The following is a 15,913-nucleotide window of genomic DNA, read 5'->3' as shown; positions in this document are numbered from 1 at the left end:
CCACCATGCCGCCCAAGCCTGTAACAATTTTTGAAAACTATTTTCTATTCTGATAAAACTCTATTCTGTCTTCAGAAAATCATCATTCTTCAAGTCACATGTTCTGATATGCAAACGAGCTTAATATTTTAATGAATAAGCAAATTAGTCTGAAATCATCTGTTGACTTCTACATACATTCTGAGCATGCATTATCTACTTAGTTGGCGATGTTAGATCTAACATCTCACCTCCGCTGAAGTGAGGACATACCCTTCATGTCATGTCATTTGTGCCTCATAAGGCGTCATGGTTGTAGCCTCCTTTGCGTGTGTAGGAAAGGACGAGACATATTTTGATGTGTTCATGACCCTTTTGGATTGCCATAGTGAGTGACATACCCTTCATGGGTAAACCAGGCTTTACTCGTCCCAAACACAGAGCTTCAGTGCGGATAGAGCACAGCTCAGTGGGATGGAGGAACAGCGAGTTGCTCGGGTAGGACGCACTGATGCTGGGATTTGGAAGTGTGGAAAACCCGTGGATCTCACCAGGGCCTGTATCTGAGGCGGTCAAAGTGGTGGGTTTCAACATGGTTCGCTTTGTTAATACATATTTATAGTTATAATAACGGTGGAGGGACGGTACTCTAGTTTTGAGAAACATGCACATACTGTAAATGACCAGTTAGCTTGCTTTTAGCCTTTAGTATTTTGCCTTTTTGCTTTTAGCCTTTAGCATTTAGCCTTTAGCTAGGCGAGATTCACAGCCTTCTCTCACCTGGTTAAAAAGGACGTAAATTAAAATAAGTAGGTATTATTATTATTATTATTATTATTATTAACAACAGTAACAATAGTGCTTTTCCGGTGTTGTACCGGATATTGACTCCACAACAGATTCGCGTGCACGCGTGAGTTTCCGGATGTAAATAGTAAATATGCTCTTCATATATAATATAAATCGTGTGTGTCTGTCATAATCTATGATTTATATATTATCTGTTGGGAGAAGTTTTGCACAAGAAGCCCAAGCTCTGAGGATGAAAGCGTCCCCAAGAGCATGATGCTGCCACCACCATATTTCACTGTAGGAATAGTGTTAATTGCAGTACGGCCTAAATTAGGTTTTCACCTCACTTTGAAATTGTCTTAAACAAATATCTCAATCTTGGTCTCATCACAAGCCCTCCCAAGTGACCTGGTGGGTCAGGCCCACAAGGTACAGTAATATCCAAACCTGCTGACCCACCGAGGCATGAAACACTCACATTAGAAAATTCTAAAGAGTAATGTCAGTGATCTGTCAGGATTTATCTAAGCTTAAGCTTGCCGATAAGTGTTTTTTGGACTGATTAACAACTTATTAAACAAATATGTCCTGTACGTCTTCTGGTATGTATGAGGTTAGTTGATTGGGTACCTCTGCCAGTTATGTTGACAAGTGATGAAAGCAGTCTGGTCTTTTCATTCACAACAGCATGACTACTTGAACACTTCCAAAACTGCTTTTTGGCATTTCACATTCCGAGATTTTCCGATTTCTTTGACAAGGTCCGTGAGTTGACAAGCCTACAGACATATGACAACTGTTGTCATTGCATGCATGTACATATGTAAATTAATCTTTATAATTATTGATCTCTGCCATATGTAATTTATGTCTTCCGCACATGATCGTGTCATCATGGCTACGTTCACACTGCAGGCTGAAGTGACTCAAATCCGATCTTTTCGCCCATATGTGACCTGTATCCGATCTTTTATTGACAATATGAACGACACAGATCCGATTTTTTCAAATCCGACCCAGGCCGTTTGGATATGTGGTCCTAATTCCGATTCCTATCCGCTCTTTTCATATGCGACTTCAGTCTGAACCGCCAGGTCGCATTCATCCGACTTACACGTCATCAACAAGCCACAAACGTCACTATTCTGCGCTGAAGTAGGCGGCGGGTCTCTCAAAAAAGTTACAACAACATGGCGCATAATCACGGGCGCAGATAGAGGGTGGGACGAGTCATATTTAAATTCACCTCGTTCGGTCCCCCCCACTTATAGGGAGGAAAAAACGTCTATGCTGTCTTTCTTTGCATAAGGCAAACCTCACGGAAAAATCAAAAGACTAATTACCATTCGGTTTATTGAGGTGCACGACAGTGTATACATAGTTGCAACAACTCACATAAAACAAAACAAAGACTGATATTCGGTTGGTTGAGCTGCGCAGACTGCACAGGTTGCGAGCTCGAGCTTGGTTGCTATGGTTACTAACAACAAGTTTGACAGGCATATCGGGGTTGGGGTTGGTTTGCTGGCAGCTTTGTCCCCCCCAGTTCAAAAAACGTATCTGCGCCCCTGCGCATGACATCAATGCGAGGGACGCTTCGGGCTGTGAAGGTTCTGAATCTTCTCAATGGAAGGACGCAGAGGTTAGGGAGCTGATTTCCATTTGGGGGGATGCAGCTATTCAAGCTAGATTGGATGAGTCATACCGCAACCGGGCGGTTTTACTTCCGTAAACACTGGCCATGCTCACTGCGTGTGACGTCGTCGTATCCTGCAATGCGCATGCGGAACACTTTTAGGTCGCTTTTCGTTCATACTGAGGATCACATACAAGTCGCATATATTTGTTAATGTGAACGACCTCACAAAAAAATCGGATTTCACAAAAAAATCGGAATTGAGCATTAAGCCTTGCAGTGTGAACGTAGCGTAAGTCAGATTATGATGGACCAAGTACAAATATGCACACCAAAGAAAAGAAAGTGTGTGCATTTTAAAATGAAGTTCAATAAAAAGTGGTCTTTTGCATTTCTGTGTATACAGCCTGTGAAAGGTCAACCAGGCAAACCTTTGTGCACAGTGAGTATGCCTTGTAAATAAGTGATTTTTAATTACTAGCCTCATGCTTACATTTCCCTTTATATTACTGGTTTGGAAAGAGATCCGTCTGTTGGAAATATCCCAATGGTTGAATGTATCTAAAATCAAGATCTGTATCTGATTAGACTCTAGTCAATGTCTATCATAGCCTAATGTCTGTAATGGTCTAAGACTGTGTGATTTATCAAATATCATGCTCATTGCCCTGTCAAAATAAACACAGCTCGGTGCTGTCAGATGCTAAACATGTGCTGTTATAAACTGTCAGCACATAAATGAGCCACTTGCAAGTTTTCATGCCAGTATAAAGTCCCCCTTGGTGGCTTCACTGCCGTCGATCGGCCACTGTGCAGCCTCAGCCTCCGGCATCACTTCAGAAATGGACAAGCATTTGGAAGTTGGAAACTTGGGACCTCTGCATCACACCCCCCAAAAAAAATATTTTGTACTCACTCTGTACAAATATTTAACATCTGATCAGCTTTGTTTAGCCTCTAACATCTTTGTTATACTGACAAAACTCACAATATCTCTGAAATATATTGTGACATTTTATCAAGGTAATTGTAATACTGATGTCATGTTACTCCCTCTAATATCTAATGCCTACAGTTTGACTTGTGCTGAGATTTTAACAATAAAAATGTTCTACTGTATATCATTACTTGTTTTTAAAAAATGTTAAAGGCAAAAGAGCTGTGCATTATATGCATACCTTTTTTAAATGGACTATTCATGTAAAACTATTCATGAAAATGCTTCTGCTGAATTCATTGCTTCATAACTATTTTAAAGGAAATACGCAGAACCTTTTTATTTTTAAATAAATTTCTGAGTGGATAGTATCTCCATCCTTGACTCTTGTATGCTGCATAAATGGGAATAAAAAAAACAAACATATTTTTGAGAGTTAAAATCGACTGCAAAGTTGGCATTCGAGCTGCTCTGCTGAGCCAGCCAGCCCTGAGTGTGTGACGTCACAGTGGTAACCGGTTTTAAGGCTGAGGCCTTTGACAGCTGTAGACCAAAGTCATATAAATAAAAATTTATGGTGAAAGTAAGAAATACCATTACTGACTTGCTCAACTAAGACTGATTTAACTTCACTGATTGTGGGTTGACTCTCATTAAAACAGGATAGGTGTGTTAACTTATGCAACGTACATGTACATGCATGTATTTTCACTGATAAAACGTAAAAGGCTAATTAAATAATCAGATGAACTGAGACAATCACATTCTGAAGCAAATTAAATAATCTTATACCAGTAACTTAAATACACAATACAAATTACATGTATTAATCTAAATGCAGGTAAACAACGAGTGTTGTTGTTTTGTATCCAAATGAGAGTCGCTGCTTACCTGTCTGTGTTCTTGCTTCTTGTGGCCGGTTGTTTTGAAACAATCTGACTTTCCGTTGTTTGTTCAGTTCTCCATTCCTTTGCTTCTTCCACGTAAGGGTGAGATATTGCTGCTGAGGCAAGCATATCCAGTGGAGAAATCAGACGGCTGGTCCACTCATTCTCCATTTTCTCCATAGTGAGTACTCCGCCATTACTGCTCAGCTCAGGCAATTACTAAAACCTGGGATGGGACGTCACCGTTTTTAGCAACAACCGCAGGGAGGTCACTGCCCGAGCGATAATATGTCCCGTTCCGTCCCAGGTTTTAGCAACAACCCTCGGCTCACACTCCAGGAGAACTGGTGCAACTGAACTTCCTTTCCTTTTCTTGTAGTTTTATTTAATTGTTGGTTCTGCACCCTCTTTCAATACGGGCTTATAGCCAACACTCCTCAACAGATCAGAGGTCTTCAGTAAAATGTGCAGAGCAGAGGAGATACCACTTCGTAGGCACCCAATGTGCCAGTGAACTTCTCGCAAAACGCATCCAAATCTTTGCAGTTTGAACATTCTTGGGCCATGAATGCAATGTAAATCCACCTTCTGTTGTGTTGCTGCACTGGCTAGCAACACATCTACGTTGCATGGTGATAAATTAGCTCAAAATGGAGGATCAGAGTTGCAGTTAGCTCTGTGTTTTAGTATAGCGGAAATGGCGATGAGACCGATAGACTTCCGACTGTGATGTCACGGACGTCAAGGTCATTCACTCAGGCTGCTACCTATATGAATCACTTTAATCATAAAAATTACTATATTAGATTTATTGTTAACGCTTAATACTTCCTATGCCATTCTTGAGGTCTCAAGGCATTTATAAACAAAAGTGAGGCCATGGTTCTGTGTATTTCCTTTAAAATTTCAATTAAAAAAAACAAAGTTAAGTCATAGACCAGATTGGTATTAAAATGAAAAAATTTAATTTTTTAAAATTTATTGGTTAATTATTGTTGTTAATAATAATGTTTAATATAACAAGCTTCACATGATGAAACTAAATAAATAAATAAAAACCCATGGTATTATCTGAGTGCTGTACAACAGGTAAATTCTTCTTAAAGGACAAGGTTTAACTAATGAAGAGCAACAAAGCAGTCCCCTCCTTGAAACATTATATTTACAGATTTTTTTTTTCTCCCTCAATTTTACAATCTTCATCTTCAGTTGCAAGTATGGCAGAGGATCCTCAGAGGAACTTCAGGTCAGCGTATTATGAGAAGGTTGGCTTCAGGGGCGTGGAAGAGAAAAAGTCACTTGAAATTCTCTTGAAGGACAATCCGCTTGGTAAGAGAAATTGTTTGCCTTCCACTTCAGTTACACTGTAGTTTTGTTTCCCATATTTCCTGTTTTTTTTTTTACAGGAAATAAGGGAAACAAATACACTGAACGATCATTATGCTAAAAATCCATTCAACCTTCTTTATGTATTTAGGTATGTTAGTGAAACAGCGTACATAAATCTGTGAGGTCCGTTGTTCCGGAAGTAAAATAATATCATGGTTGAGTGAGTGGAGAGTGGTACAGTATGAGCCTCAGATATGTGTTTAGTGTGTTAACATCTATTAAATCATAGTTTGGATACTGGTTTGGCTTTCTCTTCTTATGTCTTAACCTAATTATACAAAACTTTCCTTGCTGTCTTTCAGATGTGGAAAAGTTAATTACATTCACTCAGAGGTTTCCATTGCCCTCTATGTACAGGGTCCACGTATGGAAAGTCCTGCTTGGTGAGAACAATCACTTTCCTACAATGGCAATTACACACACACACACACACACACACACTCTTTGTTCAAGTGCCAATGAAGTCTGAGCGGAATTATTTTGACAGGAGTATTTTATTTATTTTGTTTTTTGCTCATGTTCTTCAGGTATCCTGCCTCCACACAGCGATTCTCACTCTCTGGTAGCACGTTACAGGCAAGAGCAATATATGGATATAAAAGATGCTCTTCTGGCCATGCGCTTTGTTCACATGGGCACACAACAAACTGAGCTATTCCTTCGCATGCACCAGTTGGAGAACCAGCAGTTGCCTTGCCGGTCAGAGCTTGTGCAACCTGTAAGAACCTGTTCATGTGTTTGTATCTGCTATACGCATGTGTTCTGTATGATTTCACATCAGACAGGAAATAAAATGTCATTCAAGCTGTTTTTTTTTTTTTAAAGTAAAAGTACAAAATTTTCAGCCAAAAAGATTGTGGTGTGCTACAAAGCATGTAAAGATTATTAGCTGTGAGGAGGATTCTAGTTTTCAGTCTGTCTGGAACAAAACCTAAATACCTAAAAAAAACCAAACCTAACTTTGGACATGGGCATATAAGAGAATGTATACAGCAATGGATTTTAAATTTAAAACATTCCTAAATGGGCAGCATTCCTTGAAATTCGGTTCCTTTCAACGTCAGTATTTACACAAATACTGACATTAAAAGGGACTGAATTTCAAGAAATGTTGCCCATTTAGGAATGTTTTAATAAATTAGCCTTGTGTAGATACTTGTGTAAGCTGGTGTTTTTTGTTTTGTTTTGAGAGTGAAGAGGATGAAGATTTCTTGGCTATTGCCAGGGTGATGGAGGAGATTGTGGATGATCCAGTGGACTGCTATTGGCTGATTAGGTGCTTTGTCAACCAATTTAATCACAAGTTCGGCGATTCCATACCTCACCTGGTTTGTATACACAGTTTAGCTTTGAAGTTTTGTTGTCCAGTTGTCAAATTATAAATAATCCAAAAGCATGACAGTATTATTAGCAATAAAAATGATTTAGTGAAGGAGACCTGGGGGAAAAAAACATCACTGCTCCCATGTGCCAAATCCCTCCATGACTGGGAGCCAAGGGAGCAAAACTGGACAGGCTAACAATTACCATGGATGGTACCACGCAATTTTATTTGAATTGTGTTTTGAACAATAGTAATTTCACCAAAATAGATTTAGAAACATCTGGACAGTAGGTTTAGATCCCTAATGAGCAAAGCAGAAGCTGGAGCGACATGGAGACAAAATGAGGAAGAAACCTTGAGAGGAACCAGATTCAAAAAAAGGAAAGGGATAGTGGGATAAATCATGCCAGATACATATGTAAGTAAGGATAACCACCAGAACTATTCTGGGGAATGATAGTCATATGACCTTAGTATATAAATACTAAGCTTATCCTGTGTAGTGAATTCAACACATTCACTATACATTATATTATATTATATTATATTATATTATATTATATTATATTATATTATATTATATTATACATTCACTTCATAGTTTTTTTAAAATACTTTATTTAGAGTTTTCAGTGTTAGCAATGACAGAACAAAGAATTAAAACAAACAAAAACAAAATGGCTACCAGTTTAAAAAAAGAGACACAATATAAGAAGTCTTTCAAAAATGTCACAAAACCACCATCCTTACACTTCATGGGTTTGTTGAAGGTCTCTGCATGCATATGTACACCAACTGTTAAAGAACATCATAACTGTATTCCAGATGATCCTCTTTTTTTTTTCTACCTTTTATAGCCTAAGAGTCTGGAGCACTTCCTCTCCCAGGAGGACGGCCGTCTTTTGGCCCACCTGAAAACTTCAGGCAGTCTGGCTGTACTGCCCTATTCCCTTTGGTTCAGACGTTGTTTCGCAGACTGCCTGCCGGAGTCCAGCCTACAGAGGTTAGCTCTAATATATTTCCTGAAAATCTGAGTCTGCTCATCATCTTCTCTATTCTAAGATTTCGGCTTAGAGCTGTAGCTCCTATAATCTGTGCTCTAAGGCACTCTTTCCTCTTCCTTGGGATTGCTCAGCAGTCTTGTGCTCTGTACTGTAAATGCCTGTTGCAGGTGTTCAGGTCCCAGATTGATCATGTCTATTATCCAATTCCACTGGGACTTGGCAGAACAAACAACTTTGCCATCCTGCCCTAAAGTACATAAAAGGTTTGGAAAGTTAACCAAGTTTCAACTGTTAACATAAACCTTATGAGGAAGACTTTCAGGTTAGTTACTCTGTGTCCACAGCACCCATGCTAGCTTAAATAATAGGCCACGAGTCTTGTAGTAAATCAAATATTAGAAATGCCATCACCTATAATGTGCCTTGATCCACTTTTTGACAGAAACAATAACAAGATTAGCAAAAATCAAAGCATTAGAGTGCCATACTCTGTGACTTAAATCCAACTTCTTTACAAGATGAGAACGTGAAAGACAGTGCATGTGTTGTGGCTTTTATATTCTGCACACGTGAGCTCACAGTCGCCAGGTGACAACTTTGCTTTTAGTACTCGGCAAGGAAATGAGCAAACAGGAAAATTCTGAAGGAAACCACTCTGACAGTATAAAAGGAAGTCAATGCTGGAAATTCAAGATACTACTGTTTTGTTGTCACATTTAGAGATTAATATCCCACAAAAACATAAACCAACAGTGTTAATGACCCTGCTGAGTTTTGCCCATCAGCACACTCGAACTCAAATAGTGAAGCCACAACAGGAAAATGAAAATCAGTGAAATAGAGTAACAGAATAAATGACTAGAGATGCAAAATGAAGGAGCTGTTGGCCATTCATTCCTTCATTCATTGATTTTTTTTTTTTTTAATTAAAGAGGTACTGCACACTTAAATTTTTTTTAACTGCAAACTAAATGATATGACTGTGCTGGTGTTAATGTTGACAAAATTACCATTTTTATAAAACCCACCATTTTGGGGATGTAAATGGCTCAAAACGCCATCTACTGGTTAAAATAATTCGGAACCTTGCAAGGCCGATGCTGAAGTAGTTGTCAACCGTTTGGTACTTCTCTACATCATGAATTTTTTTGATCAAGGAAAAAAAATAATAATTTAACGCCCTCTAACCAGGGATAAGCAGCCAGCCTCCCCGCCCCCCTCCTTTGTGTAAGATTTGTGAGGCTGTGTTCATTTTCAAATATACTGTATGCCAGTCGAGATTCGTCATTCAACTCCTGCCTCATACATCCATGAGCCCTACAGCTGATCTACCTTCATGTTAATACCTCAGCAAAGCCACCCTGTATTTCCTTTGCCTAAAACCTATTTCCATCAAACCAACCATCCACACATTTTGTATGCATACAATTTTGATGCCCCGCCCCCAAACAGGGTGGCTAATAGCACCTCACTGGATATAAAGTATTTTATATAGCCAGACTCAATCACCATGTCCTATGCACTGTAGGTTTAATATAATTCTTCTGAAGAATCTGATTTGCAAACATCACTAGTAATTGGTGGTATATTTAAATAATATTGGCTGGGTTTTTTTCATGGTCTTTCAGATATATTCCATTCAGCTCGCATGATATTGAACGAGTCGAAGAGGAGTTCAGCATCATGCTAGCTGAATGGAATATATCTGATATACCATGAAAAAAGCCATTATTATTATTATTATTATAATACATACACATTCGATAGAACGATTATAGATTTTACAAAAAGTTAAGAACAGGGGGGTTACTTACCAATATCCAGTCCTGTTTTCCCATCCAATGTAATGTAAGTCTCCGTCAATTTTCCTCACCTCCAAGTAGAACTTTGCCAATATTTCAGCTATTGTGCTATCTTCCAGTTTTTCAATGTCTGTTGGTATGTTTTTCTCTTGTAAATATGCATGAAGAATATCTAATGATGTTTTGGTAGCCTTTCAGGTGTTCAACGCATCTTTCTGTTTCCTGGCAAACAAAGAAATGCTTCTGCGCATGCGCAGCAGAAAACGTCATGTCACACGTCGTAGCTGATGTGAACATCCAATGAGAACTGGATATTCACATCAGCTACGACGTGTGACATGACGTTGTCATGACAACCATGCGATATTGTAAACCATATTGCACATTCATTCTCAGTTGGGTAGAGTGTAATGCACGTAAGATAAGCGATATGCTAACAATATTGCATGCTATCAAACCAAATGAATGAAACCTGCTAGAAGGGAATAGAATACATATTTTTATTCCATGGAAAAAATGTCCTGTATGTATAATAATACTGTATATTCATTGATATTGTAGGGAGGTTTGAGGGAGAGCAGCACTGCTTGTGTTTTTCCAGTATGACTACTTTGATTTGTGTCTTGCATTGGAAATGTGTGTTAACAGAGTTTGGGACAAAGTGATCAGCGGCTCCTGTAAAATCTTGGTGTTCGTGGCTATGGAGATATTGCTGAGCTACAAGATCAAGCTCATGGGAATGAGTCGAACAGATGCGGTGGTAAACTTCCTGAGCAATGTGAGGGATCACACACACACAGTACTGTGTTAGCAAACGCATTCATAATCATAAGTTTAATTTGCTGTATATTACAGCCCCGATTCCAAAAAAGTTGGGACAAAGTACAAATTGTAAATAAAAACGGAATGCAATAATTTACAAATCTCAAAAACTGATATTGTATTCACAGTAGAACATAGACAACATATCAAATGTCGAAAGTGAGACATTTTGAAATTTCATGCCAAATATTGGCTCATTTTAAATTTCATGACAGCAACACATCTCAAAAAAGTTGGGACAGGGACAGTAAGAGGCTGGAAAAGTTAAAGGTACAAAAAAGGAACAGCTGGAGGACCAAAATGCAACTCATTAGGTCAATTGGCAATAGGTCATTAACATGACTGGGTATAAAAAGAGCATCTTGGAGTGGCAGTGGCTCTCAGAAGTAAAGATGGGAAGAGGATCACCAATCCCCCTAATTCTGCGCTGACAAATAGTGGAGCAATATCAGAAAGGAGTTCGACAGTGTAAAATTGCAAAGAGTTTGAACATATCATCATCTACAGTGCATAATATCATCAAAAGATTCAGAGAATCTGGAAGAATCTCTGTGCGTAAGGGTCAAGGCCGGAAAACCATACTGGGTGCCCGTGATCTTCAGGCCCTTAGACAGCACTGCATCACATACAGGCATGCTTCTGTATTGGAAATCACAAAATGGGCTCAAGAATATTTCCAGAGAACATTATCTGTGAACACAATTCACCGTGCCATCCGCCGTTGCCAGCTAAAACTCTATAGTTCAAAGAAGAAGCCGTATCGAAACATGATCCAGAAGCGCAGACGTCTTCTCTGGGCCAAGGCTCATTTAAAATGGACTGTGGCAAAGTGGAAAACTGTTCTGTGGTCAGATGAATCAAAATTTGAAATTCTTTATGGAAATCAGAGATGCCGTGTCATTCGGACTAAAGAGGAGAAGGACGACCCAAGTTGTTATCAGCGCTCAGTTCAGAAGCCTGCATCTCTGATGGTATGGGGTTGCATTAGTGCGTGTGGCATGGGCAGCTTATACATCTGGAAAGACACCATCAATGCTGAAAGTTATATCCAGGTTCTAGAGCAACATATGCTCCCATCCAGACGACGTCTCTTTCAGGGAAGACCTTGCATTTTCCAACATGACAATGCCAAACCACATATTGCATCAATTACAGCAGGGGTGCTCACACTTTTTCAGCATGCGAGCTACTTATAAAATGACCAAGTCAAAATGATCTACCTACCCACTACAAAAATGCAAAACATATATTTATTTTCAAATATATTGAGGATTCTTTATGTACAATGTATGTTGATGTACCTGTATGTACAATGTATGTTGATGTACCTTACATAACCGCATGAGCCAATATTGCACAACATAATTAACTATGAACATTTTTTGTAATTACCTAAGTTTACTTTGATGACTTGCACTGCATTGAATCAGCCAGGGATGCATAGTCCGGACAGTAGCTGCTGACAGCCAGCCTCAAGCACACTTCCAAATGTTCATCAGTCATGGTGGAACGGTACTTGGACTTAATGATCTTCATGTGGGAAAAGGCTGACTCGCATAAATAAGTGGAGCCGAATAATGCAGTCAAGGACGTAGCACATTTCCTCATGTTGGGGTACTTCATCTCTGTGAGTAAGTTCCAGAACTGTCCATGAGCTCTGGACTTCAGCTCAATGTCGGCTTGTAGGGTCAAAATCTCATCTTCCACTCCAGAAGAGTTCAGGTGAAACAGTGTTGCAATTTTTGATGCGAGTGAATCAACTTCAGCATCTTTGCGAAAAGGATAGCGCATGAATGTATTGACTGGCTCGAGCAAAGAAAAGTCTTGAAAGCGTCTGTCAAACTCTGACAGACAATTGTCAATCTGCCCCGTGTAGCGTGCACTGTCAAGTTGCACACAGGCCTTCCCTTGCGTCTCCAGCTCTGACTTCAGGTTCTGGAAATTTGCCAAATCATGGCGCTGCAGCTTTGAGGAGAGATGTTTCATCTTTCATTTGAATGCATTAACTGAGCTGATCATATTGATCACTGTTTTGTCTTTTCCTTGCAGCTCTAGATTAAGGTCATTCAACATGTTTGTCAGATCGGTTAAAAATGCCAAATCTAACAGCCACTGACCGTCATTTAGTTGCTTGTATTCTGCATGTCCAGCTACATGGAAAAACTCCTTAATCTCCGGACAGAGCTCTCGAAATCTTTGCAGGAATTTCCCTCGACTAAGCCATCTCACGTCAGTATGTAGCAACAACTCAGAGTGGTCGCAGTCAGCCTTCTCCAGATGTGCACGGAATAACCGTCTTTGAAGAGATCTGGCTCGAATAGAACAGGCGATCTTCGTTGCCACATCCATGATCTCTTTCATGTTGAGCATTTTAGCGCATAACGCTTGTTGGTGGATTATGCAATGATAATTCAAGAAGTCTGGAAAAGCATCGTCCTGCCTGCATTTGGCAATAAAACCATTCACGCGGCCAATCATTGCGGGTACTCCGTCCGTGGTGATAGACACCAATTTGTAGACTGGGAGCTGAGTTTTCTCGATAAAGTTTTTAAACGACTGAAATATGTCCTCTCCTTGCGCATGTTCTTTCATGGAAAGTACTGTTAATAGCTCCTCTTTTGCAGTCATATCACTAAACACCATACGAATGTAAATGCACACCTGGGCTGTGTCACTCACGTCCGTAGATTCGTCCAACTGCAGTGAGAAACACTCACAATCTCCGATGTCCTTCCACATTTGCTGGGTTAAATCCTCAGCCATGGTTTCACAACGCCGTGTAACTGTATGCCTTGACAGCTGCAGAGCTTTGATTGAAGACAATATTTCTGCCTTATTTTTAAAGTCTCCAAACAATGAGTCTGCTGCTTCAACAAATGCCTCTTTTACCATCTCTCCATCTTTGAAGGACTTGTTGTTTTTAACGATGACGTGACTCACCCGGAACGATGCTTCGATGGTGGCTTTCGCTTTTGAAGTATGTTGTGTGAAAAGTGACTGCTGTCCGGACAACTGGGATTTCAGTTCCTTCACCTTTCTCTTTCTCAGATCGCTTTTCAGCGGGAAGTCGGTGTCGTATTTTCCATGAACAGTCCGAAAATGCCGCTCCACATTTCCCTTCTTTGGTATTGAAATGGTAGACTGGCAGATGAGGCAAACGCACTTTGAAAACGACATCGTGAAAAAAAAGTCCTCCTCCCATTCCGTATGAAAGTGATACGTTTTTGTTTTCTTACTTGGTCCAGCTCCCCCACTCATTTTTGATGACCATAAGCTTTCTTGAGTTTAAATTAAAAGAAAAAAAGCGACAGCTTAAATTGGAGGTAACTCGCTGACTAGCTTGTTAGTTTTGCTGCGCTTCGCGCTGTTGTTTGTGCATGAGCAGTGACCTAAATGTCAAAAATTCAGTTGTCATCTGACTGGCTGCCCTGTATATCAACAAGTGACGTGATGTATCATAGACTGATGGATGATAGGCTGACCGTCAGCCTATCATATTTAGTCTGTGAAATTCCGGGGACCGGGGAATGTCTATTTTTTTAATGTCATGCGACAGAGCCGTAGAGAAAACACTCTGTCATGCGATCTACCAATACTGCCTTTGCGATCGACTGGTAGATCGCGATCGACGTATTGAGCACCAGTGAATTACAGCATCATGGCTGCGGAGAAGAAGGGTCCGGGTACTGAACTGGCCAGCCTGCAGTCCAGATCTTTCACCCATAGAAAACATTTGGCGCATCATAAAACGGAAGATACGACAAAAAAGACCTAAGATAGTTGAGCAACTAGAATCCTACATTAGACAAGAATGGGTTAACATTCCTATCCCTAAACTTGAGCAACTTGTCTCCTCAGTCCCCAGACGTTTACAGACTGTTGTAAAGAGAAAAGGGGATGTCTCACAGTGGTAAACATGGCCTTGTCCCAACTTTTTTGAGATGTGTTGTCATGAAATTTAAAATCACCTAATTTTTCTCTTTAAATGATACATTTTCTCAGTTTAAACATTTGATATGTCATCTATGTTCTATTCTGAATAAAATATGGAATTTTGAAACTTCCACATCATTGCATTCCATTTTTATTTACAATTTGTACTTTGTCCCAACTTTTTTGGAATCGGGGTTGTATTACTGTAACTTGAATAACCATTTATATTTGGTTGGGTATTATCTCTAGCTTCCACATCTTTTGCATAAACTCAAATGCTTTCTTGTACTGAGAATAGAAAAAAAGAAAAACATGTTTACTCAAAACTCCTTTCTCATGCAAGGCAGTTGTTGAGGCTGTCAGTACACATTTATACAAACCCCATTGTTTGGTGAATGGCTTCATGAACTCATTCAGGTGTTTAAAAAGCTGGGTGACAGAAAGTAATTACCTGTTGTGATTACAGGCATTATTTCTTTCTTATTATTATAAAACATGTTGAAATGATTGTCCTTGGTTTCCACCCGACACGCTACAGATGCTGTCGCTTGAGAAGAAATTGGAGCATCATGTTTTAAGTTGATTTTCCCCTGTAAATTATGCTGTCATTTGCGTACAATAGTAATATACTGCATTCCTCCTATCACACCTTTTATATATCTTGTATAATCTTTTTCTTTCCTTGTGTAGATACCACAGGAGAACACCGATGCCATAGTGACCAAAGCCATAGAACTGTGGCACAAGTACTGTGGGACTCCTATGCACTCCTATGCACTCTGTTTGATGCCTGTGAACTTGGACTTAAGCATGAATTCACATTCTGAGAAGTGCGTGGTGTCTGTGAGCACCTTATGATCTTCAGACTCTACAGCTCCGTGACTAAGTTTACATGCCGTCTAATAACTCATGGCTCAGTCAGAATAGAAAATGTTCATTTAAACACCTCAAATCTGAATGAAATTTTCTGTCTGATTGGACAAGGTGGGTAACCCTTTTAATAATCTGTTAAATAGAAGAGAAATGACCATGTAAACTTCTGTCTGATTACTTAATATTTGCTTGTGTATGATCAGAATCAGCACGTTATGCAGTAAAAAAATTATAATAAAGGAGGTAAAAACTTTCATGAAACCTTTATTTCTTGTTATTCTTAAAAATGGTCTATATTACAGTTTTTAGAAGTCAGGAAAGGAATTATTCACTGATCAGCCATAACATGAAAAACAATAAATTAAAGTGCATCCTGGTGCCATCCCTTCCCCAGGTAAGCAGCACACGCACTTGGCTGTCCACATGATTTATCAGACCAGGCCACCTTCTTCCATTGCTCCTTGATCCAGTTCTGATGCTCGCGTGTTTTCGGGTGGGTACAGGGGTCAGCATGGGCACTCTGGTCTGGTTTGCA

General features: G+C 39.6%; 1 protein-coding gene across 2 annotated transcripts; it reads left to right on the top strand.

Moving 5' to 3' along the window:
- Positions 1–365: 365 nt before the first annotated feature.
- tbc1d7 (TBC1 domain family, member 7) lies at positions 366–15,639 on the top strand. 2 transcript variants are annotated; one of them, XM_060914051.1, is made up of 8 exons: positions 366–559; positions 5,441–5,560; positions 5,923–6,003; positions 6,148–6,338; positions 6,811–6,948; positions 7,802–7,947; positions 10,399–10,528; positions 15,196–15,639. In XM_060914051.1, exons 2-8 carry the CDS (start codon positions 5,449–5,451, stop codon positions 15,361–15,363), a joined length of 966 nt encoding a protein of 321 aa, XP_060770034.1. In that variant the 5' UTR covers positions 366–559; positions 5,441–5,448; the 3' UTR covers positions 15,364–15,639. The 2 variants fall into 2 exon arrangements, with proteins under 2 accessions (XP_060770034.1, XP_060770035.1); XM_060914052.1 differs by lacking the exon at positions 366–559 and adding an exon at positions 2,825–2,849.
- The last annotated feature ends 274 nt before the right edge of the window (positions 15,640–15,913 follow it).

Source organism: Neoarius graeffei, chromosome 2, assembly GCF_027579695.1.
Source record: "Neoarius graeffei isolate fNeoGra1 chromosome 2, fNeoGra1.pri, whole genome shotgun sequence".
NCBI lineage: Eukaryota > Metazoa > Chordata > Actinopteri > Siluriformes > Ariidae > Neoarius > Neoarius graeffei.
This window is presented reverse-complemented; position numbering and strand designations above follow the sequence as displayed.